The sequence below is a fragment of the Gorilla gorilla genome, chromosome 2 (genome assembly GCF_029281585.2).
Source record: "Gorilla gorilla gorilla isolate KB3781 chromosome 2, NHGRI_mGorGor1-v2.1_pri, whole genome shotgun sequence".
Lineage (NCBI taxonomy): Eukaryota > Metazoa > Chordata > Mammalia > Primates > Hominidae > Gorilla > Gorilla gorilla.
Window position 1 is genome coordinate 138,178,613 of NC_086017.1, and position 23,941 is coordinate 138,202,553.

The following is a 23,941-nucleotide window of genomic DNA, read 5'->3' on the forward strand; positions in this document are numbered from 1 at the left end:
GGAGTTGAGTCCCTGGCCTGGCCTGCCTGGAGTCCACCCCTGCCCTATGGCCCAACCTGGTAACCTCGTGGCAGCTGGAGGGTGGGCAGATGGGGCAGGTGGGGCCAGGTTGGGCACACCAGCTGAGGCCAAGCCTCCCTCCACTTCTGGCTGGCTCGTTTTTCCTCTGCCCCTCCTGGGCGCAGTGGGGTTCTGCTTTCCTGGGGACCTCAGGGACGTGCCTCCGTGGGCACTGGGATGCTGGGCTGAGCCAAGGAGCCAGAGTGAGCTGGGGCCCAGCCTGCCCCTCTGAGCATTGTCTGGGCCTGCGTTGGAGCTTAGGATTGGGGCCTGCCAAGCCCATTGATCGCTGGGGAAGCTCAGAGCTGGGAGGGAGTCCAGACAGATGGAGAGGAACTCTGGTTGAAGCTGCAGGTGCTTCTTTGATTGTCTCACCCCATATGGACTGTTCTCTCTGGCTGCTGCCCCCTGGGTTTCCAGGGCAGAGGCCTGACCTGTGCGACCTGGCTTGGCCAGGGCAGGGTCACCAGATCTGCCTTTGAATAGACTGAGAACAAGTGCAGGGCCTCCCCGGGCCTAAGGAGAGCAGAGTAGGGAGTCAGAGGTGAGGATGGTCAAGGACCCCTGGGGTGGTACTGGAGGGGCCTGACACCTCCCCCACCCCAGGTGACGCGGGTGCCTGTGGAGAGCTGTGTGCAGTACACGTCCTGTGAGCTGTGTCTGGGGTCACGGGACCCCCACTGTGGCTGGTGTGTCCTGCACAGCATGTGAGTCTGGGCAGGTGGGCAGGGGCAGGCGGGGAGGGCCATGGTGGTCTCACAGTGGGGGAGGGGGAGCCTGGTACAGGGCAAGCCACCCCGAGTTCTCTGCCCAGGTCCCGCCTGGCAGGCGGGCCCCGTAGGTCTCCCCATCCGCCCAGCCTCAACCCCTCTGCCTGCAGCTGCTCGCGGCGGGACGCCTGTGAGCGAGCAGACGAGCCCCAGCGCTTTGCTGCGGACCTGCTGCAGTGTGTGCAGCTGACTGTGCAGCCCCGCAATGTGTCTGTCACCATGTCCCAGGTCCCAGTAAGTGTGGCACCCCAGGTGGTAAGGGGTGGGGGACAGCCATGGGGACCCTGCTCACCACGCCTCCTGCTGCCTGCCCAGCTTGTGCTGCAGGCCTGGAACGTGCCTGACCTCTCAGCTGGCGTCAACTGCTCCTTCGAGGACTTCACGGAATCTGAGAGCATCCTGGAGGATGGCCGGATCCACTGCCGCTCGCCCTCCGCCCGGGAGGTGGCGCCCATCACGCGGGGCCAGGGTGAGTGGCCCCAACACAATGGTGCCCGCTGCCTGGCCAGGTCCAGGGCTGCAATCCAGTTGCCACCTGTTTAGCGCCTCCCTTGTTCAGTTCCAAGGGCATGTTGGTGACACTCTGACAGCTGATATGGGGGGGGGGTCTCACCACCTGCTGGTCTGGGAGTGGAGAAAACCCTCCAGGCATGCAGCCAGAGTGGGAGCCTTCCTGCCAGGGAGGTGGACAGCGGATACATCTTTCTTAGGATTTATCTTATGGGCTCACCATATATTTACAGTAGGAATAGACATAGACACATGAGCATACTTCACCTCCGCTACCATAATTATTGCCATCCTTACTGGCATTAAGGTCTTTAGGTGTCCCATGGTGACCCAGAGGGTGGAAGAGCAGGGCAGGGTAGGTGGGATGAAGGGACCACATGGCGGAGACCTGGGGTCTTGCGGGGGGCTGCAGGCTGGAGGTGGGAGTGGGTGAGGGGTGGGCTATGTGGGGCGCAGGTTGGGTGGGGGACAGTCTCATGGGGACTTGGGGTGCAGGACCCCTCTGGCTGCCACAGCCCGTTGGACAGTCGCTCTGCAGGCCCTTCCACAGGAGCAGGCAGCCTGGGGGCCTGGGGAGAGTCTCGCGGTTCTCAACCCCTCACACTACTGAGCAGGAGGCAAGCAGGGCAGATCCCAGGCCCTGGTCACCTGGGGGCTGAGGGGGCTGGATGCGTGTTTGATGCGACTGATGGTGGCAGCTAGGAGGGTCTCCGGGCAAGTTGTTCCCCTGTCTGGACTTGCCCTGTGCGGGAGTCCTGGGCAAGCAGTCCTGGTGACTCAGCCATGCTGCTCGTGCAGGAGACCAGCGGGTGGTGAAACTCTACCTAAAGTCCAAGGAGACAGGGAAGAAGTTTGCGTCTGTGGACTTCGTCTTCTACAACTGCAGCGTCCACCAGTCGTGAGTGTCTCTAGGCCCCTCCGCCCGCCTGGGCCTGGGCTACTTGCCCCACTCCCATCCCTGTGGTCCCACTATGCTCGCTGTCTGCAGACCTGTCCTCATGTGGCCAGGCAGCAGATGGTGATTCCATGATTGGGGCTCCTGAGGCCGGGTGGTCAGGGAGGGAGGAGAGGCCACTGTGAGAGCAGCTTGCAGGTAGAGGAGCCAGCCAGGGCAAGGCCATGAGTGCAGAGGGTGCCTGAGGCTGGGGCAGGCGTACCAGGAAGCAGCAGTCAGAGTGGGCGGCAGTGCCTGCCCCACAGGGATCTTGTAGGGCCCCTGGTGGCTGTGTATGGCTACAAGGGCACATTGTGCAATGTTGCCACCGTGATATGGCAGTGGCCCATGGGCACTGGCGTGGAGGGGAGGCGCTCAGGGAGGAGCTGAGGGCTGGTTTGGGGGCCTGAGCAGGGGCCCAGACACGGCCCCTGGGTACCTGCTGCTTCTAGTTGTGGCAGGCTACTGTTGGACGATGCAGCGTCCAGGTCCCCTCTGGTTGGTGCTGGCCCCTGTGCAGTCCACCTGCTTGGGCAGGGAGTGTGTCTAGGAGGCAGCTGCTATGCCTGCTGCCCATTTTGGCTGTGAGCACCCCCAGCCTCAGAGGAAGGATGGGAGGAGCTGGGGGCCTCCTGTGAGTCCCACTGTGAGCCCAGAGGAGAGCCCTCACTCCTTCCCTGAACCAGAGGACCCAGGCTGAGGCAGTAGGCTTTGGCCTCAGAGACAGGAGGTGCATGGCTTTTCAGGTATGCCTTTGTTTGTTGACTGACTCACAGATGGACTCTGTCACAGCTCTTTGTGGAGCAACTGCTGTGAGCCAAGCAGGCTTTTTATTTCCAGGATGCAGCATCTCCCGTCCCAGGTGGGGTGGGGGATCTCTGGGGCAGAGGCCTGGAGGGGGCCGAGGGCTACAGGAGAAGCAGGGTGGTGGGGGAGCTGGCGGGTCAGGAGATCCTGGAGAGGAGATGGAGGTGGTGTTTTCCTGGAGGCTGTTGAGATGGCAAGGTGCCAGCCCTGTGCAAGGCTGAGTTGTGGGCAGAGCACCTACAGTGGCCAGCCTGGCAGACCCTGGGGTGCGTCAGAGGGAAACAGACAAGCTCCTGCCCCAGCGATCCTGCTTTCTGCAGGGAGGTGATGTGCATGGCCCTGTCCAGTTCTGTGGCAGCACGTGCTGCTTCAGTTTAAATCTAAGTTTGCCAAAAGGAGTCAAGACTTAAAATGAAGTTCCTTAGTTGCACTAACACATTTCTGATGCGAGTATCCATGCCTGGCTGGCAGTCAGGTAGTGATCAAGGCTCTGGAGGAAAAAGCGGCAAAGAGGATAGGGAGCCTGGGGTCAGGAGGGTGGGCAGGCAAGAGGCTGGGGAGGCAGGACACCTCCAGCTGTCGGGGAGGTGTGAGGAGGCAGAGAGGCAGCCACATTCAGGTTTGGGGGAAGAACTTTCCAGGCCAGGAGCAGTCAGTGCCAAGACGCTGAGGTGGCACTATGAATACCAGCAGGGGCAGTACAGTGTCCTTCTGATCATGGGTGACTCCACGTGGTTGCGGGTCCCCAGGCTTCAGCACCCACCCTCTCCCTGCAGCTGCCTGTCCTGTGTCAACGGCTCCTTTCCCTGCCACTGGTGCAAATACCGCCACGTGTGCACGCACAATGTGGCTGACTGCGCCTTCCTGGAGGGCCGTGTCAACGTGTCTGAGGTAAGGCCGGGCAAGGGTGAGGGTCAGGTTTTCAGAGGTGGAGCAGAACTGGGTTGAGACATCCCATCTGGGTGTCGCCTGAGGCCTGGCCCAGGGAGCACCTGTGGATGTCTGGGATGTCACCGTGTGGTGCACGCACCACCAGGCTGGGTCAGCGAGGTGACCCTGGATGCCAGCTGGGAGGCCTGTGGGGTCACTGTCTTGGCCTGAAGTCAGGCCTGTGGTATTTGTTGGTGACCCCTGGGTGTCCTTCGTGACACTCAGGGAGGGGGAAAAGCCTCAGATGAGTTCTGTCCCTGGGCCTCTGTGTGGGGGCTGCAGACACGGGCTCCTGGGTGCAATTGGGGGCACTGTCAGGCTGCAAAGCAGGTGCGGGCAGAGCCTGGAGTGCGGGTGCCTGGCTGGGCAGGCACAGAGGCCTCCGTGTTGGGCAGGGGAGCTTGCCGGCCTAGCGTGCCTGAAGGCTGGTGGGTTCTGGAGTCGCCAGGCGCTGAGTGGTAATTGCTAGTAATTAGGTAGTAATTATTCCGGGCTGGGCAAGGCACTAGCTTTATGAACAGCGGGCTGTTCCTTCTGGAACCTGAGGCGCTTAGTAGCAGGACAGGGCAGGACCCAGGGCCCACAGGTGCTGAGTGGCAAAGCTGAGGCCGGAGCTGTGGCAGCCCCCACCCCCATCCCCACCGGGTCCGGCTGTGGGTGTGGAGCCGGGACTTGCAGCCAGGTCCCTTTCCTTTGCTGTGGACACTCCGCCTGTTGGCTGGAGGGGTCAGGTTCTTCTTGCCAGGGAGACCTTGGAGGCTGCAGCTGGGCTGCACTTCCCTGCCAGGCTGGGGGCTGGGGGCTGAGGAAGTTGCATGGTGGCTCTCTCTCCTCTGGGTCCCTTCTCACAGAGGCCCCCTGGCCCCCAGCATCACCCTCTGGACTGGACTTTTCTGCTCCCTGGCATGACATCAGGGCACAGGACAGCGGTGGAGGGTAGCCCGGGGCAGCAGGGACCACAGTGCCTGTGTCAGGGTGACTGCCTATAACAGTGGGTGTGCAGGAGCCAGGGACACAGTGGGGCGCTTCTCTGGGGGTGCGGCCTGCCTGAAGAGCCAGGCCAAGGTGTCCTGGGGTGTGGGCAGAGCCCACGGTGGAATCTGAGGCGAGAGCTGGTCCTGGGGGCCTCTCGGGCCAGGGAGAGCTGGGCGTGAAGTCACTGTGGGGATGATGTGCAGATGCAGTGGCTCTGGCGCTGTGCGCAGCCCAGGGTTCAAGCAGTGGGGGGCAGCACAGTGGTCGTCAGGGGTGGTAGCAGGGCCCTGGGCAGCTTGGGATGGTTTTGGGGCTGAGATAGCCCAATTCCTCAGTGGCAGCCTTCCCTGAGCCCTCCCCATCCATGCCATGAACTTCGAGGCACCCTTGGAGAGTGGAGGAAGTGGCCCCTGGAGTAGTGGCCCTGGGCCTCAGGGTTGGGGAGGCAGAGCAGGCAGGGCTGGGCTGGGGGCATGTGTGGGGTCGCAGGATTGTGTGGGGAGTGGATTCTCTCCACAAATACTTACTCTTTTTTTTAGCTTGAGTCCCAGATTTTTATGGAGCCGTTCCTAAGGGGTGTGACGTGAGTCCTCCCGGACTGACGGAACAATGGCCAGTGGCAGTCCCCCCCACCCCCCCAACAAGCCCTCTTTCCGTCTCTGTTTCTGGTGGGTTCCTCGGGCCACCTCCTGAGACAGGAGTGTACTACATTCAGCTTCCTGCTGAGACAGCCGGGCCTAACCCCCAAGGCCACCACCCACCCCCTGCCCCCATGCTGGGAGGGGATCTCTGTGGCCCCTTCTTGTGCCTGCCTGCATGCTGGGGTCTGTGTGTTTTGTCTGAAGGCGGAGTGGCCTGTCCATGTTGATGGGAAGGGCCGCCAGACTGGGGCCATGGAGGCAGCTGGTGCTGTGTGCCAGGGCCTAAGGGCTCCCACGTGGAGCCCCCACCGAAGCTGAGCTCATGAGACACACTGAGAAGTCGGGACTTTCTCTTAGAAATGCCTGTTTCTGGACTCTGCAGAAAGGGAGGGGTGTGGTTCGTGTCTTCACATAACAGTCGCATGCCCCACCAGTCAGCTCCCAGATCTGAGCAAGTCTATAGACTCCTTGCTTGAAGGAGAGGCTGGGGTCCCTTGAGGAAGGAGCCTTGTGCGCTGGCAAAATGCACCCTGTTAATCTTCCCCCAGAGTTTCCCAGAGGGACCTCCAGCCTTTTACCAGGGAGACTGCACTGGGGAGAAGGTTGTAATCGGAGCCTTTGGGGACAACCGGACCTGGCTCTGAAGAAGGACCTCCAGCCTTTTACCGGGGAGACTATGCACTGGGGAAAAGGCTGTAATCAGAGCCTTTGGGAACAACTGGACCTGGCTCTGAGCTGTCATTGATCCCAGGAGACCCACGCCACTGCAGGCCTCCTGTCAGAGTCAGAGTCAGGCCAGGTCAAGTCAGGTGATCACTGGAGTTTCAGCCTAGGCCTGACTCAGTGGGCCGCATGGGTGCCGAGCTTCCTGGGTTCTCACTCAGCTAGGTGTTGGGGAGGAGATGGGGTGGGGGTACGGGGAGCACCTGAGAGGACCGGGTGTGGCCCAGGCAGCCAGTCAGCTTCCTGCCCCTGGCGGAGGGCAGGGGTGGTGAGGGGACAGGCCAGCTTCAGGGTGATGGGGCAGGCAGGTAGGGGCCAGCCACATTGGCCTCGATGCGTGCTGGGCCCACACGCTCACACTGGTGTTGGGGTGGGTGGTGCTTTTTCATGGCTGGGACCTGGGTTCTGGGGGTGGGCCATGACTGAGACCTCACGCCAGGTGAGCCAGCTTCATGTCTCGTGCTACCGGCCAAGAGGTTTCCTGAACTTACGGGCACCAACAAAGCCCGGGCCTCACCATAGTCACCTTCTGGCTTGCTGCAGGCTGAGCTGCCTGGGCTCCTCTGGGAATTTTTCGGTTGGTTGGATGGTGGGGGCAGCTCAGCTGGTCTCAGACTGACCATTCTCGGGCGCTCACGGGCAGCCCAGCTTGGACTGAAAGGAGTCTCAGTGCCCTGAGCCACCCGTTTTCATGGCTGGGGCCCTAAGGTGACAAGGCCCACAGTGGCCCGTGTCACGGTGAGACTCCAGCCTGAGCCTCAGATGCAGAGTCACTGGGCGCGCCTCAGACTGCCAGGGAGGTACAGCATAGGTATGGCCACTGTGCGTGCCTGTGCCTTCCGGCTGCAGCTGTTCTGGGAACACAGAGTTGCAAGTGCAGCCCCTAAGTTGGGGCCAGTGGCCCTAGCTGCAAGGTGCCACCACCTGCCTCTCCCCAGTGGACACAGGAGCATCCCTGCAGACCGAGAGATTAGTGGTCATCTTGCCCAGCTGGGCCTTGTTAACTCGGCTTCCCTGGAGCTTCTGAGGGGCCAGGCCAGAGTCCAGGCCCCCTCTTGGGTCCTGGAAAATCTCTGCAGAGCTCGGCCTGGGCCTTCCTGCCTGCCTTGGGGGCTGTTGCAGGGCTTGGGGATTACAGCCTGTTTTCAGCATCCCTATTTAAAGCCCAGCTTCTCAGTGTTCCCGAGGGGCCATCTCCTGAGGCCAGCAGCAGCCATGCTGCAAGGAAGCCAGGCCATTGCATCAGTTATTGTTGCCGAAATGCTGGCCCCAGAGGCCAGCCCTGTTTTTCTGCTGGGCTCTGGCTATTTTTATACACTCCCTGGGCCCCCAGCACAGAGCCTGCAGCCCCAGAGCCCCAATCTCTTCTGCCTCTGGGGCCTTTTCAGCTGCTGGCCAGATGGGGCTCCTTTGGTCTCTGGAATGGTGGGGGTCCTAGAACATGGGGCAGGGCATTCAGGGGCCAGAGGTAATAGAGCCTGTCTGGGTCACAGTATGCAGTCACTGTCCCAGCCAGCGGTCCTCAGTTTGCCAGTGCATAAAATGGGCACATTGGTGCTTGGCTGGGAGCACCACAGGCCCAGTGCACATCTGGAGCGTAGTGGGGTGCACCTTGCTCACTGGTCTCCGCCCCGGGGCTCAGCGAAACTCTTCTTATCCCCAGGACTGCCCACAGATCCTGCCTTCCACGCAGATCTACGTGCCAGTGGGAGTGGTAAAGCCCATCACCCTGGCCGCACGGAATCTGCCACAGCCACAGTCAGGCCAGCGTGGATATGAGTGCCTCTTCCACATCCCCGGCAGCCCAGCCCGTGTCACCGCCCTGCGCTTCAACAGCTCCAGCCTGCAGTGCCAGAATTCCTCGGTGAGGTGGCCAGGGCAGGGGCTGGGGGCCGTGAGCTGGAATGGGCCGGTTATCCTCACGGCCCTGGGTCCTGGCGTATGCTTGTTCATAAAGGGCAGTGCATGTGTTCACGTGTATCTCTGATGAGTCAGAAGCCACTCCTGGCTTCCCCAGGCCATTGCCAGGCCCTTCAGATGTGCCTGGGTCATGTGGGCAAGTGGGCTGCAGGGTGCCCATGCTGTCCTGGTAGCTGCTGAGAGCACCCAGATGTGTGGTGGGAGCAGCCTGAATGTGGGAGTGGACAGCAGCCAGCCTCATGGGACTCGCACATTGCAGCATCCATGGGTCCCAGGCATGGGCTGATCATCAGGTCTGAGTGTGTGCAGGAATAGCCAGGTGGCTGCCAGCCTTCATCACTGTGGCTCCCGGAGGGCAGAGGTGAGGGTGCCAGAGCGCATGGCTCCGTCCGTCTCTGGCCAAATGCAGAAAACACTCCCATTGGCCCGCACTTGCACACTAGCAGACGGTTGTTGCCTGTGGTCCGAGCATGTGTAGACCTTCAGATCTGACACAATAGTGTTTGAAAAGCTCTACTGTCAGGTGCAGTGCTTTCAGTGACAGGATCTCTATAGAACCAGCCATTTCCTGAGTGGTGGGGGAGTGGGGCCCAGTTGCCCAGCAGTTGGAGGCCTGGGCTGAAGTCCTGCACTCCCAGCAGGCCTCTGTCTCCCCTTCTGCTCAGGACGGGTGTGATCCAGGGAGCAGTGGGCTTCCTGGAACTCACTGCAGGGGCAGGTGGCTGGGCTGTTGTGTGGGGCACTGGGCTGTCGACAAGGCCTTGGCTGGACCCCATCCCCTGGAAGCCCTGGGGAGGGCCTTGATGGGGTCAGAGGTTTGGAGCCCCTTGGCTGACACCTGGTCTGTCCCAGCAGTGTGGGGTAGGGTCTGGAGGGTCACAACAGGCTTCCTGGGGCAGGTTGGGTTGCAGGTCAGCCATGAGGATCACTCCTGGCCACCACAGCTATCTGGAGTTCTCTCTGCTGTCCAGTCTTTCCAGACATTTCTGCTCTATCACCAACTCTTCGCCTGCCCTGCACTTTCCACCTGCGTCTCCCTCCCCACCCTCCCTTCTCACCAGGCCCACATTAATCTTCCCTTCAGCTGTGTTTAAAGGGAAGCGGGAGTATCGGGGAATTTGATAGGATCCAATTAAATTCCTGCAGATAAAATAATGATGAATTGCCGGGCCGCCCCTTGGAGATGCTGGGCTCCCTGCACCGCCCCAGCACGGGAACAGAGTTGAGGTCATCTGTGGCAGAAAGTGGGGCACAGCTGGAGTCCTAGCCAGGCTCCCTGGGAGGGGCAGTTCCCCTGGGCCCAGCCCAGCCTTGTTGAGGAGGGGACGGGGAGCAGAGCTGCACCTGACAGTGATTTTGCCTGTCTCTGCCCCAGTCCGGGGACACAGATCTCCCACCTCAAGGCAGGGCAGTCCTGGCCCATTCAGCAAAGATGCTGAGGTTCACAGAGCATGCTGATACGTATTCTAGGGCCAGCTGGGAGTCTTGGTTTCCCAGCCTGGCTGACTGTAGGGAGTGGTCAGAGGCTGCCTGTGGTTGGAGGTGGTCTCCAAGGGGGCGCCACAGAGGTGACTGTGGGAAGCACAGAGGTGCCCTCGGAAGGGCACCTCATATGGTTGCTAGCCTGGAGAGAGGGGGCTCTGGAGCCAGGAAGGAAGTCCTGTGTAGGGTGAGGGTGGAGAGGGAGCGGTTGTGGCTGCAGAAACTTCCCCCTAAGCTGGTGCCCTGGTGGCTTTGTGGGCGTGAGGCTCGGGAGGCCTGGAGGCCGCTTAGCTGAGAAGCCTGACGGTGCCATCACCCAACAGTACTCCTACGAGGGGAACGATGTCAGCGACCTGCCAGTGAATCTGTCAGTCGTGTGGAACGGCAACTTTGTCATTGACAACCCACAGAACATCCAGGGTGAGTGGGCGCCCCGGCGGGGTGGGCAGTGGGCGGGCCTGAGCTGACCGCACCCCCTCCCCGCAGCGCACCTCTACAAGTGCCCGGCCCTGCGCGAGAGCTGCGGCCTCTGCCTCAAGGCCGACCCGCGCTTCGAGTGCGGATGGTGCGTGGCCGAGCGCCGCTGCTCCCTGCGACACCACTGCGCTGCCGACACACCTGCATCATGGATGCACGCGCGTCACGGCAGCAGTCGCTGCGCCGACCCCAAGATCCTCAAGGTAGAGCCCCCAGCCCTGCCCCCACACCCCATGCCCCGCCCTGCACCACCGCACACCCTACGCCCTGTGGGATGCCTGTACCCCAGCCTCTGCCTCCCTCAGCTGTCCCCCGAGACGGGCCCGAGGCAGGGCGGCACGCGGCTCACTATCACAGGCGAGAACCTGGGCCTGCGATTCGAAGACGTGCGTCTGGGCGTGCGCGTGGGCAAGGTGCTGTGCAGCCCTGTGGAGAGCGAGTACATCAGTGCGGAGCAGTGAGTGCAGCCTTGGGTGTGTGCGGGGCGGGACGGGACAGGGCGGGGCGGGGCTCCTGCAGCCCCTGAGGCCCGCCTGCCCACAGGATCGTTTGTGAGATCGGGGACGCCAGCTCCGTGCGTGCCCATGACGCCCTGGTGGAGGTGTGCGTGCGGGACTGCTCACCGCACTACCGCGCCCTGTCACCCAAGCGCTTCACCTTCGTGGTGAGTCTGCTGCCCTCCCTCTCTCCCTATTCCCTGCTGCTCTGAGAGGGTGCCGCTCAGGGCTTCTGTGCCTCTTCAGGGCCCCTTGTCTGGCCATGCTCTGCCACTGCTTTTCCACGGCCTGGGTGCTGCCCCTCCCCTCCTGTGCCTAGGCCAGCTCCGGGGCTCCCTGGCTCACCTTGGGCTGTGCCTGAGAAACCTGGAAGTACTGGCTCTGAAGTGCAGCTCCCGGGCATGCGGGCTCCTAGTCTGGGGAACTGTCTGGGGGGGGTAAGCAGGCCAAGTGGGGCCTGTCCCCATGTGGCCCGAGGGGGACTTTCCTGAGAGTTTCAGCAAGTTCCCTCTTCCTGCAGACACCAACCTTCTACCGTGTGAGCCCCTCCCGTGGGCCTCTGTCAGGGGGCACCTGGATTGGCATCGAGGGAAGCCACCTGAACGCAGGCAGTGATGTGGCTGTGTCGGTCGGTGGCCGGCCCTGCTCCTTCTCCTGGTACGGGGTGCAGGTGGGGGTGGGGGCCTGGCTGCCCCTCCTCCTGTTTCAGATGGTTGCATGCCCCTTCTTGTTGCCTGGGCAACGGGGCTATGGAGAGCCTGGCTGGGGTGATCACTGTGAAACCCAGAGGCGGAGGTTACCATGGAAACAGGCTACCTCCAGAGTGGTACGACTGGGCGGTGATGGGCGTGGGGCCTGCCTTTGTGGGGCGGGGCAACTTGGCTGCCTCTGCCCTGGTTCTTCCCTGTGGGGAAGGGGGGAATCCCTTGGGTACAAAATAAGAAGTATTTTTAAAAATTTTTAAGAGAGAAAACAGAAATCTTTACAAAAGCCCTGAGGCTTGAAGTGGATAATTTTAGATTAGGGATGATAATGGAACGTCCCTTTAAATATTTTCCTATGGTAATTACCCGTTATCAGACTAATCATTGGTGTCTGCAGCTGAGGGGGCCTGGTGGCTGTGGGGCTCCTGGCAGTGGTGGAAGAACTGAGGGTCCGGACCCAGGTGCGGGCTATGCCTGGCTGCCTGCCCAGTGGGGTGTCCCTGTGACCCCCACCCAGGCCAACTCATCTAGTCTCCTCACAGCCCCCTGGGATGCGGGGATAGGGCGAGGTATTCCCACTGGGACAGGTGCCGAGAGGGAAGGTGTCTGCCTGGCCCAGGGTAGTAGGAGTGGGTGCTGGGCTCCCAGCACTCGGAGCACAGGCTGAGTGAGGGTGGCCCTGAGACAGGCAGGGAAGGTCGGGCCAGGGCTTAGTCTCGCCAGCCCTCCCCAGGGACAGAGGGAGGGCAGCATGAGCCTACCTCCCAGCCTGGCATGCATGGGACGGGCCTGCTGCCTACTGCCTCTGGGGAGGCAGAGGCCTGGTGGGTGTGGAGCCCTGGCCAGGGTCACCAGGAGTGGGTGTGGGCGACAGGGAGGCTGTGATGAAAGCAGACCTGGAGAGGCGGCAGGCCGGGTCCCAAATGCCAGGCTGGGCAACAGTGGGGGCCTGAAGGGGCTGGGAGCCAGGGCCAGGGTAGGACAGACATGCACAGCCCCGGGAGGGAAAGTAGTGGTGATAGTACGCAGCCACCCAAGGCAGTACCTGTGACAGATGGCGCCGTTCCCACCATCCCTCAATGCATCTGCATTCCACCTGCCTGGGTTCCACCCGTGTGCTCCTCACTGTCCCACTCGGGCACCTCCAGGAGGAACTCCCGTGAGATCCGGTGCCTGACACCCCCTGGGCAGAGCCCTGGCAGCGCTCCCATCATCATCAACATCAACCGCGCCCAGCTCACCAACCCCGAGGTGAAGTACAACTACACCGAGGACCCCACCATCCTGAGGATCGACCCCGAGTGGAGCATCAACAGGTGGGGCCCAGCAACACCCGTTCCCTATCCCCAGCTATTGAGAGCAGCCCCGAGCCAGGAGCTCTTCCACTGGGCACTTGGCGGTGGCCCTCCTGCATGCCGGGTACTATCCTGCTGGGAAGCACCCCTTGCCAAGAGCTTTTACCTGTTTCCTGTCTTTGGGGAAGGCAGGCTTTGCCTGGCTGAGCTGTGGCCCGCGTTTCCAGCTCACTGGGCCCCAGCATCATTTGGTGACCCCCCACCCCTGTCCTGTTCCAGCGGTGGGACCCTCCTGACGGTCACAGGCACCAACCTGGCCACTGTCCGTGAACCCCGAATCCGGGCCAAGTATGGAGGCATTGAGAGGGAGAACGTGAGTCCCTGCCCTCAGCTGCCCACCTCGGTCCAGGCCTTCACCTGGGATGGGGCTCCTGCTAGGAATACCCATGTCCCTGCCCCTGCCCCTACCCCTGCCCCTTCCCAGCTTATGCCAACCTTGGCTGTGCCTGGAGACCCCTGGGGAGGCACCTGTCCTGCCTGGTGGGTGGAAGGTCTGGCTCTGGGTTGCTGGCTGCACACACCTCTCCTTCAGGCCACATGTCCCTGGTCCACGTGGGGTGGGTGGCCCAGGACCTGCCCTGCTGGTGCCTGGCATCATCTGTGCAGGGAGCAGGCAGCCCCCAGGCCAGGGGCTCTGTCACTGGGAGCTGCCGGGCCACTCGCGGAGGTCCCGCCCAGCATCCCCACCCTGTGTCTCCAGGGCTGCCTGGTGTACAATGACACCACCATGGTATGCCGCGCCCCGTCTGTGGCCAACCCTGTGCGCAGCCCACCAGAGCTGGGGGAGCGGCCGGATGAGCTGGGCTTTGTCATGGACAACGTGCGCTCCCTGCTTGTGCTCAACTCCACCTCCTTCCTCTACTACCCTGACCCCGTACTGGAGCCACTCAGCCCCACCGGCCTGCTGGAGCTGAAGCCCAGCTCCCCACTCATCCTCAAGGTGGGTCACCATTGCCCGTAGGCTGGGCCAAGCCAGGGAAGAGGCCCCTCGTCCTGGGCTCTGGCTCACCCCCATCTCCTACAGGGCCGGAACCTCTTGCCACCTGCACCCGGCAACTCCCGACTCAACTACACGGTGCTCATCGGCTCCACACCCTGCACCCTCACCGTGTCGGAGACGCAACTGCTGTGCGAGGCGCCCAACCTCACTGGGCAGCACAAGGTCACGGTGCGTCTGTCCACCGGGGGTGCGGAGCTGGGAGAGCCATGCCCCACCTGTGGACCCTGCCCCACTAGCACAGCCCCAGCTCTGACCTTGCCCGAGACTTACCCCTAGCTCAGAGGGCGCCCAGCTCCAGTGCAGGCCCTGCCGTAGCCATCAGCCTGCCACCTCCTTGAGCCCCCCAGACTGCCTACCCACCCTGAGCCCTTGCCATGCCAGTGGTGCCCTGGCTGGCCAGGCGCCTGCCCTGGGTCCCAGTGTCTCCACCCTGGTGACCACTCTGTGCCCCTGTCGGTGGGACCTTGCCCACAGGCAGGTGTTGGGGGTGGGTCTTGCCCATCGGGAGGGGCTCCCGAGCTTTGTGGAAAGCATGGGTGGCTCCTGAGTGGCCTCCACCCACTGGCAGGTGCGGGCAGGTGGCTTTGAGTTCTCGCCAGGGACACTGCAGGTGTACTCGGACAGCCTGCTGACGCTGCCTGCCATTGTGGGCATCGGCGGAGGCGGGGGTCTCCTGCTGCTGGTCATCGTGGCTGTGCTCATCGCCTACAAGCGCAAGTCACGAGATGCTGACCGCACACTCAAGCGGCTGCAGCTCCAGATGGACAACCTGGAGTCCCGCGTGGCCCTCGAATGCAAGGAAGGTCTGTTGGGGCCAGGGCTCACTGGGGCAACTGCCACCTCCGAGCCAGGCCCTGGCCTGTCCCCACACCTACTTCCCACTGCCGCCCCCACCCTGCTTCAGCTCAGTTTACAATGTTCCTGATAGCCTTGCTGTGCCAGAGCTGGTCCCAGGGCAGTGGGCGGGTGCCTGACCAGGGCCTGGCCCTGCAGCAGGTACCACCTTCTTGGGGTGCTGCTTGCGACACAGAACCCAAAGCCAGACTGTTTGCATTTGTATCCCAGCTGGGCTATAAGGCTGAAGGTGGCTACTTTCCCTTCTGTGCCTCAGTCTTGTCATCTCTAGAGTGGGCACAATGACAGTGCCTACTTTCCCTGGGCGCTGGGAGTCGTGGTGGGTTGGCTGGTGCCAGCGGAGCAGCAGAGAGGGGTGCTTCCACCATGCAGCAATGGGGAGCCCTTACGCTTTGGCAGTCCCTGGGCACATAGAGATCTTGGCCTGAGCTGACCTTTGTCCTTGAGATGTCTATAGGGGGAGTCATGCCACACCATGCTCCTGATCAGGGCAGGTGTGAGTGGCAGAAATCTGTTCCACGCTGGGCGAGACTTTGAGCGTTTGCAGATAGTAACTCACACATGTTCAGGCTCTAGGGGGCAGATACTAGGAGTGCTCCTGCTGCAGTGTAGGACCTTAGCCATGTGGTCCAATATGGGGTTGTCATGAATTCCACTGGGACTCAACTGGGATGGGGTGTTTTGTTTGCACAGGACTCAGCCAGTCTTAAAATGCAGAGTTCTGCATCCTGGGAGCCCTCTCAGTCCCAGACAAACCTAAGTGGCCCTGTGGTGGGCTGAGGGTCACCCTACCTCTTGGGCAGCCCTGGTGGGGCTGGAGGCAGGTGTGTGTTGGGGCCAGGTGGGAGGCAGGTGGCCTGGGCCTCCCTTGTGCTCCCGCCTGCTGAGGCTGGCTGGCTGGCAAGGCTGGCGTGTGTGGTTGCAGTAGCTGGCGGCTGCTCCAGGCCAGCCAGGTGCAGATAACTAGACGCCTGGCAGCGGTGCCCAGGAGACGAAGACTCCAGCTCTTAATTAAACCTGTCAGATGTCCCCCAGAGTCTGCCTGGCACTCCTCTGGCTTCTGATCAGATAGCCTGATCCTCGGGCTGCCGCAGGACTGACACCTCACAGCTCTGGAATGTTCTGTCAGGGCCTGCCTGCCTTTGTTCCTGACAGAGGCAGAACTGGCCCTGAGCGGGGTGGGCCATGTTGAGGGTGCACCAGGCCCGAGATGTGCATGCAATGGTGTGGGGGCTTGGGGACAGCCTGCAGCCCTGGGACCTCACCCGTGGCCGCACTCCACCGCCTCACAGCGGGTGGAAGGAGCCCGAACTCCAAAGCTGCTCTACGCTTAACTGCCAGTGTCTGAGATGCAGGAGGCCCTGCCCAGCCTGCCCCTGGTGCTGATGCTTTCTCTGCTCTTGTCTTGCTTGATCCTGTGGGAACCTTGCAGAGGAGAGTTACTATCCCTGTGCTAGGGCTGTAGTAGCTGGGGGATGAGGAGGCACAGTAGTTTGCTTAAGATCATGAAACCAGTAAGTGTCAGAGCCAGGATTTGATGTAGGCCCCAAGAGTGGGAGGGTTGGGGCATGGAGCGGGGCCACCAGGGCATGCTGCCCCTGACGCCGCATCTGGCCACAGCCTTTGCAGAGCTGCAGACAGACATCCACGAGCTGACCAATGACCTGGACGGTGCGGGCATCCCCTTCCTTGACTACCGGACATATGCCATGCGGGTGCTCTTTCCTGGGATCGAGGACCACCCTGTGCTCAAGGAGATGGAGGTAGGACCACTGGCTCCGGGGGGTCACAGGAACTCAGAGGCAGCTGCTATCTTCTGCCTTTGAGGCTCCTTGGGTGCTGATGGATGGTATGGGGCAGCCTGTGCGGCCTGGGGGAGGGTCCAGGCCTGCAGGGCTCTGGGCTCAGCCAAGTGGGGAGCAGGTGCTGGGAGGCAGAACCAAGACCAGGCAAGCACAGTGGAGCCCTGAGCCCTGGGGTTGGGGCAGGGGAATGGCCAGCGCGGCTGTGCTCCATAAAGTACCTCCAGGGGTCAGGAGGAGGCTCTGGCCCCAGGGCCTCCATGGGATGCCAGGCCTCATCCCAGCAAACCACTTGTCAGCCTGGGCTTCTGGCACCTCCCCGGTGGCTGCCCCTTGGGCCCTGCCTCTGTTGGGGGTCCCGCCTGCGGCTCCACTGGCCTGGTCTCCTGGGTGGCTCTGGATGCGAAGCCTCGCTGGGCAGGGGCCGTGTGCTGGGAGGTGCGGGTGCCTGATGAAGTCTGCTATGGCGGTTTGGGAGGGGAGCATGTGGCTGGCATAGCACCAGGGTCTCAGAGAGTAGGGCTTTGCCCCGTAGACCTTGGCAGTGAGCCTGGCGAGGGAAAAGAGGGCTGGCTCCCACATCCCCAAAAGGCCCCCAGCGGCCTGCAGGCTAGGAGCCAGTCCTTGGCGAGCCACGGCCAGGGGCTCGGCAGGTTAGCTCAGTCACACTCTCCAGCTGAGGGCACCCCCCTACCGTGTGCCTTGGATGTTGGGGAGCCCATGTCCCCTGTGGTGACTCTGTTGGTGGGAAGTCCCTTTTGAGCTGATACTGAGCAGACCTTCCCGCCTTGGGCCCTGGGCTGCCTGTGGCTGAGTGCTGCCATCCTGTTCCTGGGCTTGCTGCCACACGGGGCTACACAGCCTCCCCAGGTTGTATCTCTCTTTCAGTGCCTCCATTTGCTGTGTCTGTCACACTGTCTCTCTCAGCTGTGACTGTGTATGTTCTGCCTGGGCCATTACCTGTCTGCCTGATACCTGTTGGCCTTGGCTGGGAGCCTGGTATCACTGGTGGCCTCTGGGCTCTGCCTAATAGGGAACATATTGCCCTGATAAACCTTAGTATGAACAAGAGAGAGAGAGTAGGGACCCTGGAGCCAGCTATGCCTCTACTCCACTCCTTTTTCCTACCTGCAGTGTGGCCCTAATCAAACCTCTTCCTGTCTCCAACCTTGTGTCCTCATCCATGAGATGCAGAGACTGGTCGTGCATTGGTTATCATTGTCAAGGCGGAGGGAGATGGTAGACATGCACTCCTGGTACCCAGTGGATGGGGGCATTGAGTTGGACTTCCTTTGAGCTGCTGCAGGCCCACTGCAGGGGTTGCTGTTCAAAGGGCCCAGCCACGGAGAGGGTGGCATTAGCAGCCCCTCTCATTCTGCACCCAGCCGCACTGGTAACACCTTTGTCATGTCGGCTTGCAATGGCTTCTCAGGCTGCCACAGGGACTCTGTGGCCAAGGCTGCCCTGATGGCAACAGGCAGTGGTGGCAGCACCCAGGTCATGTCCATTTTGCTAAGGACAGGTGAAGCTTGGGAATGACCTGCCGAGCTGAGGAGTCAGGGCAACTTGTCACTTGCCTTCCAGGCCTGTCCTCTGATGGGGCCCTGCCTCACCAGCCAGGCCTGGACAGCCCCTCACCGGTCAGCTTGGGGGCTGGGGCTGGGTGCTTCTCTGTGGTCTGAGCTCTGTGTGCTCCCTCAGGTGCAGGCCAATGTGGAGAAGTCGCTGACACTGTTCGGGCAGCTGCTGACCAAGAAGCACTTCCTGCTGACCTTCATCCGCACGCTGGAGGCACAGCGCAGCTTCTCCATGCGCGACCGCGGGAACGTGGCCTCACTCATCATGACGGCCCTGCAGGGCGAGATGGAATATGCCACAGGCGTGCTCAAGCAGCTGCTTTCCGACCTCATCGAGAAGAACCTGGAGAGCAAGAACCACCCCAAGCTGCTACTGCGCCGGTGAGCCTGGGGGGCACTGGGGTTGGGGGAGGCAGGCCCATGCCTCCAGCTTTGGACAGGCTGGTCTAGCAGGCCCAGAGACGTTGCTGTGGCAGTTCCCACCGGGCAGGGGTGGGAGGACTCACCTGGCCTCTTGAGGCTCAGCTGCCACCTCCCTAGGTACTGGTAGTGAGGACCCAGGCTGGAGTCTCCATACACACAGGCCTGGGCTCTGGGCGAAGGGCTGGGGTCTCCATGGCAGCCCCTGAAGCGCCTGCTGCCCACTCATGTGGGTGCCTTTTGAGACCTGACCTTCGGTGCTGTAGGAAGCGGGGCAGGGTGGGGTGGGATCGGTGGGTGAGGCCTGCAGGGGCCCTGTGCCTGCTGGACAGCTGGAATGACACCACTCTGCCCATATTCTGTGCTCCCCAGGACTGAGTCGGTGGCAGAGAAGATGCTAACCAACTGGTTCACCTTCCTCTTGTATAAGTTCCTCAAGGTAAGCAGAGGCGGGAGGAAGCAGGTGTCAGAGGCAGGTGAACAGTGGGAGGGGAAAACAGAGAGAGGTGGGGATTAGTGGGAGGTGCTGGAGAATGACAGCTGGTGGGGTCTTGGTCGAGTTCTGGCTTGGGCCGAGGCCCCTGGGCATGCAGCCGCTCTCAGCTCCTGGCTCCCGGCTCCCTCCTCCCTCCTTCTGAGGCTGTCAGGCCCTCACACAGCCCACCAAGGTAGGTGTGGGAGTTCGGATACAGGCTCTCAGTGCCCACAGCTGGCCTGGGCTCAGGAGGGTGGGGGCACCCTGGGCAGGGGCCTCTGAGGGGCCAGCCTGGGGGTGCCTGAAGGCTCTAGTCCACCACCTGTCATGGGGACAGGTGACCGCACTGGGCTTCCCCTGTGCTGTCCATTCAAGCCCCTCCCACCCCCAGCAGAGGGACGCTGCCATCCTCAGAACAGGAACAGGGTGTAGGCCAGAGACTGCAGGCCGGGGCCCAGGCTGGATGGGGATCTGGGTGGGCTTTATCTGGGCAGTAAGCAGTTGAATTGCTGTCTGCACTTTCGATGTTGGGACTTTTACAGACTCAGGTATCTGGCTTCTCTTGGAAATCTGAAGGCCTGGTTAGCCCACTCCTGAGAGGTGGGAGGAGCCCGGTGTGTGCATGGTGAAGTGCATGCTCCTCGCCTGGCTTCAGTGGTCCCTGTCGCTGCTCTGTGGGTGAGGGTGACTGACAGTGTAGCCCAGTGATCGAGGGTGGGAGCTGGCACTGACTGCCTGGGTTCGATTCTCCTGGTTTCCTTATGGAATCCAGGGATGGCACCTCTGTCTCTGGGCCGTGGGGCTTTCAGGCCTCCTGCAGCCAGATGCTGCTGAGCTCAGGTGATCAGCGCACAGATGCCTGCACAGAGCGGAGTCCTGGCCGGGCATCCTCGCTGCTGGGAGAGACACTGGACGGGAAATACAGCAGACAGGCAATGGGGCAGGGCCGAGCAGGGAGGGTGGGATTCGAGCAGAGGTCTGAAGACCAGGCGGGGGGAGGGAAGAGAGTCCCAGGCAGAAGAGGCCACTGGGGAGAAGGCCCCAGGTGGGATAGGCAGGGGCTGGGCTTGTCTGTCCTGGGTCGTCTCTGGAGGTGGGACATTTATGTGTATATAGCAGTCCCTGGCACCTAGTAAGTGCCCAGTAGATGATAACATCCTTAGGCAGAACTGGAAGCAGGTAACACAAAGTCGTGCATGTCCTGTAGAAAGTACGGTTCTATGAAGACTGCATAGTATGTGTGCATGCTGGGTAAGCTGGGCTCTGTGAGCCTAAAGCAGCAGGCGTCCTGGGTGAGGTGGGGAGGGCACCGCTAACCTGAGTCCCTGTCTGATCCCGATTCTCCACACCCACAGAGACAGGGCTCAGGGCAGCAAATGCCTATAAGCACCGACGTTGGGTGTGGATTCTCTTTCATGCCAGGATATAGGGGGCCAGCCTCAGCCAGCGCAGAGTGTGGCCCCACAGGGTATTATAAGCAGAGAGGGTGGCAGTGGGGCACTGTGGAGGGGTTGTCTTTAGGCCGGATCAGACATTCCATGGAGAGCCGGGGACATTTGGGATAGGCGCTGAGGGATGTGTGGGCAGTGGAGGGAGGGAGAGGGAGGCCAGTCTTGGCCAAGGGAGCCATAGGAAGGGGACACAGGGAGGAGGGAGGCAGGGGTGACCATTTGGGTGGGAGTGGTGCAGGTACAAGGGGTGCGGGCTGTGTGTTGGGGGCTTCACAGCCCATGCCCATGACCCCAGCCCACCCTCATTGTTAGTGGGGTCCCAGTGTCGGGGGCAGGCAGGGGCCAGGAGCTGTTAGATCTCCTTAGGTCATCACTGCCCTCCTCCAGTTCTAGGAGGACCCCTATATATGCAAGGGAGGACACGTACTGGGCGCAAGGACATGGCCTGAGGCTGAGAGGCGCAGACAGACATGCTGGAGCTGGGCGCCCCCTGGATGGGACTGAGATGGGCCCAGGGCTGTTTCCATCCACATAACTGGCCAGTGACTTTTTTTTTTTTGCCACCATATCTGGGGTTTTTTTGTTTTTGTCTTTTTTAAGATAGATGTTATTGTTTAGAGCAGTTCCAGATTCATAGTGAAATTGAACAGAAGGTACAGAGGTTTCCCATGCGCCCGCTGCTCCCACACATGCACAGTCTCCCCACTGTCAGCATCCCTAGGAGAGGGGTGCATCTGGTCCAGTCAGTGAACCTGCCAGGAGACATCTTCACCACCCAGTGCCCCTCGTTTCCGTGCGGGCTCACTCTTGGTGCTCTGCATTCTGTGAGTTTGGATGAATGTACGATGCCATGTATCCACCGTTATAGCGTCACACAGAACAGTGTCGCTGCCCTAAAAATCCCCTGAGCTCACTTGTCATCTCTCCCTCCCCCTGAGCCCTTGGCACCCATTGATCTCATTGTCTCCATAAGTCGTGCCTTTTCCAGATGTCATGTAGTGGAATCGTGCACTGTTACTGTGGCCTTTTCAAACTGGCTCCCCTCACTTCGTAATCTACTTTGAAGGTTCCTTTATTTATTTTCTTAGCTTGTTGCTCATTTCTTTGTAGTGTGCCACAAACTTAAAAAAATTTGTTATGGTGAAATACACATGACATAAAATTTACCATCTTAACCATTTTTAAGTGCACAGTTGAGTGGTATTGGATGCATTTACGGCGGTGTTGGCCATGGCCACCTGCTCCATGACTCTTCATCTTGTGAAACTGAAACTCTGTCCCCATTGAACACCCACTCCTTGTTCCTTCCTCTCCAGCCCCTGGAACCATTCTACTCTCTGTCTCTGTGAATCTGACAGCTCTAGGGACCTCATATGAGTGGAATCATGCATTGTTTGTCCTTTCATGGCTGGCTTAATTTCATCAGCTTAATGGGGAAGCAATCCAGGTGTCCATCGACAGATGAATGAATAAGCAAAATGTGGTCTGTGCATACAATGAGAGTATGTCTGCCTTAGAAAGGAAGGAAATTCTGACATGCCGCAACATGGATGAACTTTGAGAACACAAACTCTTTTTAAACAACCCAAATCCTTTTCATTCCTTGCTGTCTTTAGAAACAAAAACTTTAACTAGAAAAGGAACCCATGCCATTTTAGCACATGTAAACAACCTGGAAGGGAGGATGGAGAAGTGCTTGTCCTAATGTCATTTATTGAACTGCCCGTATTATCCTTCTATGTGAAAAGTGGCACTTTTTGTTGGGCAGTTTTTGCACATTCCTGACTGGGGCTGGGAGGAGTCTGAGGTCTTCCTTTTCCCCATCACTGCACGAGAGATTGAGTCTGCGACAAGAAAAGGACTGGGCCTTCCTCTTCCCTGGCCTCTGAGCTCTTGGAACCGCCTTTGCAGCCTCTAGGCTGGCCTGGCTGAAGAAGTGGGTGGAGTGGGGCGGGGCCTGCTGCCTGGGTTGAGTGTGAATGCCCGGCTCAGCCTGAGCCTTCTCTGGGGACACCTGGCTTGTATGGGGCAGGTGCTTTGGGGTCAGCTGGATCTGGGTTCAGATCTTGGCTTCTCCAGTTTCTTGCTGTGTGACCTTGGGCCAATATCTGCACTCCCCTGACCTTCAGAGACTAGCTGCGGTCCTTTCACTCTCTGAGGCCAGGCCTGGGAACCCTCGGACAGGTGTCTGACTTTGGGAAACCCTCAAAGGCTTCCTGTCACATTAATGGCTCTCCATCCGGATCTGCACCCCTTTTCCTCCTCCTTCGTGGCTAACTTAATGAAACCAAGTTTGCAAATGAAACATAATTTCAAAGACAGACATGTTGTTGGAAGGTCTGGGATGGTCTTAACAGCTGTCTCTCTAATTACCGCAGATGCTAACGAGGTGCCTGGAGCCTCTGGTTACAGGAGCAGAGCTGCTGTTTGTTTGCCAGGGCCGGGTAGGAGGCAGGGCTGCCAAGCCTGCCCCTCCATTGAGGTGTACACACACCTGAAGGCCCTTGGGCAGGCAGGACCTACAGTGGACCCCATGCCCAGGCTCTGGGCGGGCCTCGCCTGGGTGGCCAACTCACCCAGCCCAGATGTGAACGTTTCCCAGGGACAGCTCTCCATTCACTCAATTCATCCAGCAAGTGTCTGTGATGCCCCATGCACAGGCTCAGCCAGTGCTAGCAGTAGGGTACAGTGAGCAGGCCAGGCAGCTCCCACTCCAGAGGGGTTGGCAGGGGTGTGCAGGATCCTTCAGAGAACGACAGATGGCGGGGAGACTCAGCGAGGCAGTGGTCGGGGGTACGTGTGCTGGGCGCTCCCCAGGAGCCTTTCTGAAAAGGGCACATTGGGTTGGGTCCACAAGGGCCCGTGAAGATGCCAGGGGAAATTTCTGGTTGTAGAGGCAGCAGTTGCAAAGGCCCTGAGGTGGGACAGGAGGTGGTTCTCATGCTACAGCGCAGGGAGCCAGAGGGTGAGGGGTCAGGTGCCCGCTGAGGGCCCGGGGCTGTGCTGCTGGCCCTGTGCTGTGTGCTTGGGTGCTGATGAACCTCCCTGGGTGGGCAAGCCTCCTCAGGTGGGTATGTCAGTATCCATGACACACCATAGTTGTGTCCCAGAGTAATATGGGGGCCCAGCTGGGTGGTCCCTAGGAGGCCAGTGGATCACAGTCACACTTGGAGTTGCGTAGTATGGGGTCCGCTTGTACCACGGGCGGCGGGCCATGGGGAACTTTGTCCTGAGCACCTCCAGCTGGGGAGCAGGCCCCTGGGAGGCTGGAGCTAGGCGGGGATCCTGCTGAGACCAGGGGAGACTTCTGGATGAAATAGGCCTCGGCCCTCCCTGATGCAGGTCCCGCGTGCCACGCCATGTTCTTCGATACACTACTGCGCCTCCTGGCTCATGTGTAATTTAGGGTTTTCATGTGATATTTGTGGGATGGTGGGTATGTTTTGTTTCCTGATTTTCTTGCAGTTTCTGCTGGGCTTTGGGACTAAGGCTGTACTTGCCTCCCAAAGAGTTGGGAAGTGCTGCTCATTTCTCCTTGCCGGGAACACCATGGCTGGCACTCGACGGGTGGAGGGG

General features: G+C 60.6%; 1 protein-coding gene across 1 annotated transcript in view; it reads left to right on the forward strand.

The window, feature by feature from the left end:
- PLXNA1 (plexin A1) overlaps positions 1–23,941 on the forward strand; it is a 54,305-nt gene that overhangs the window by 20,863 nt on the left and 9,501 nt on the right. The window contains exons 5-23 of the mRNA XM_031009365.3: positions 667–767; positions 941–1,064; positions 1,146–1,299; positions 2,139–2,238; positions 3,858–3,972; positions 8,014–8,214; positions 10,076–10,172; positions 10,239–10,432; positions 10,535–10,686; positions 10,773–10,893; positions 11,247–11,383; positions 12,579–12,746; positions 13,005–13,098; positions 13,486–13,725; positions 13,810–13,953; positions 14,354–14,588; positions 16,261–16,403; positions 18,144–18,400; positions 18,812–18,878. Coding sequence (XP_030865225.1) covers positions 667–767; positions 941–1,064; positions 1,146–1,299; positions 2,139–2,238; positions 3,858–3,972; positions 8,014–8,214; positions 10,076–10,172; positions 10,239–10,432; positions 10,535–10,686; positions 10,773–10,893; positions 11,247–11,383; positions 12,579–12,746; positions 13,005–13,098; positions 13,486–13,725; positions 13,810–13,953; positions 14,354–14,588; positions 16,261–16,403; positions 18,144–18,400; positions 18,812–18,878 — 2,844 coding nt within the window. The remainder of the gene's footprint in view (positions 1–666; positions 768–940; positions 1,065–1,145; positions 1,300–2,138; positions 2,239–3,857; positions 3,973–8,013; positions 8,215–10,075; positions 10,173–10,238; positions 10,433–10,534; positions 10,687–10,772; positions 10,894–11,246; positions 11,384–12,578; positions 12,747–13,004; positions 13,099–13,485; positions 13,726–13,809; positions 13,954–14,353; positions 14,589–16,260; positions 16,404–18,143; positions 18,401–18,811; positions 18,879–23,941) is intronic.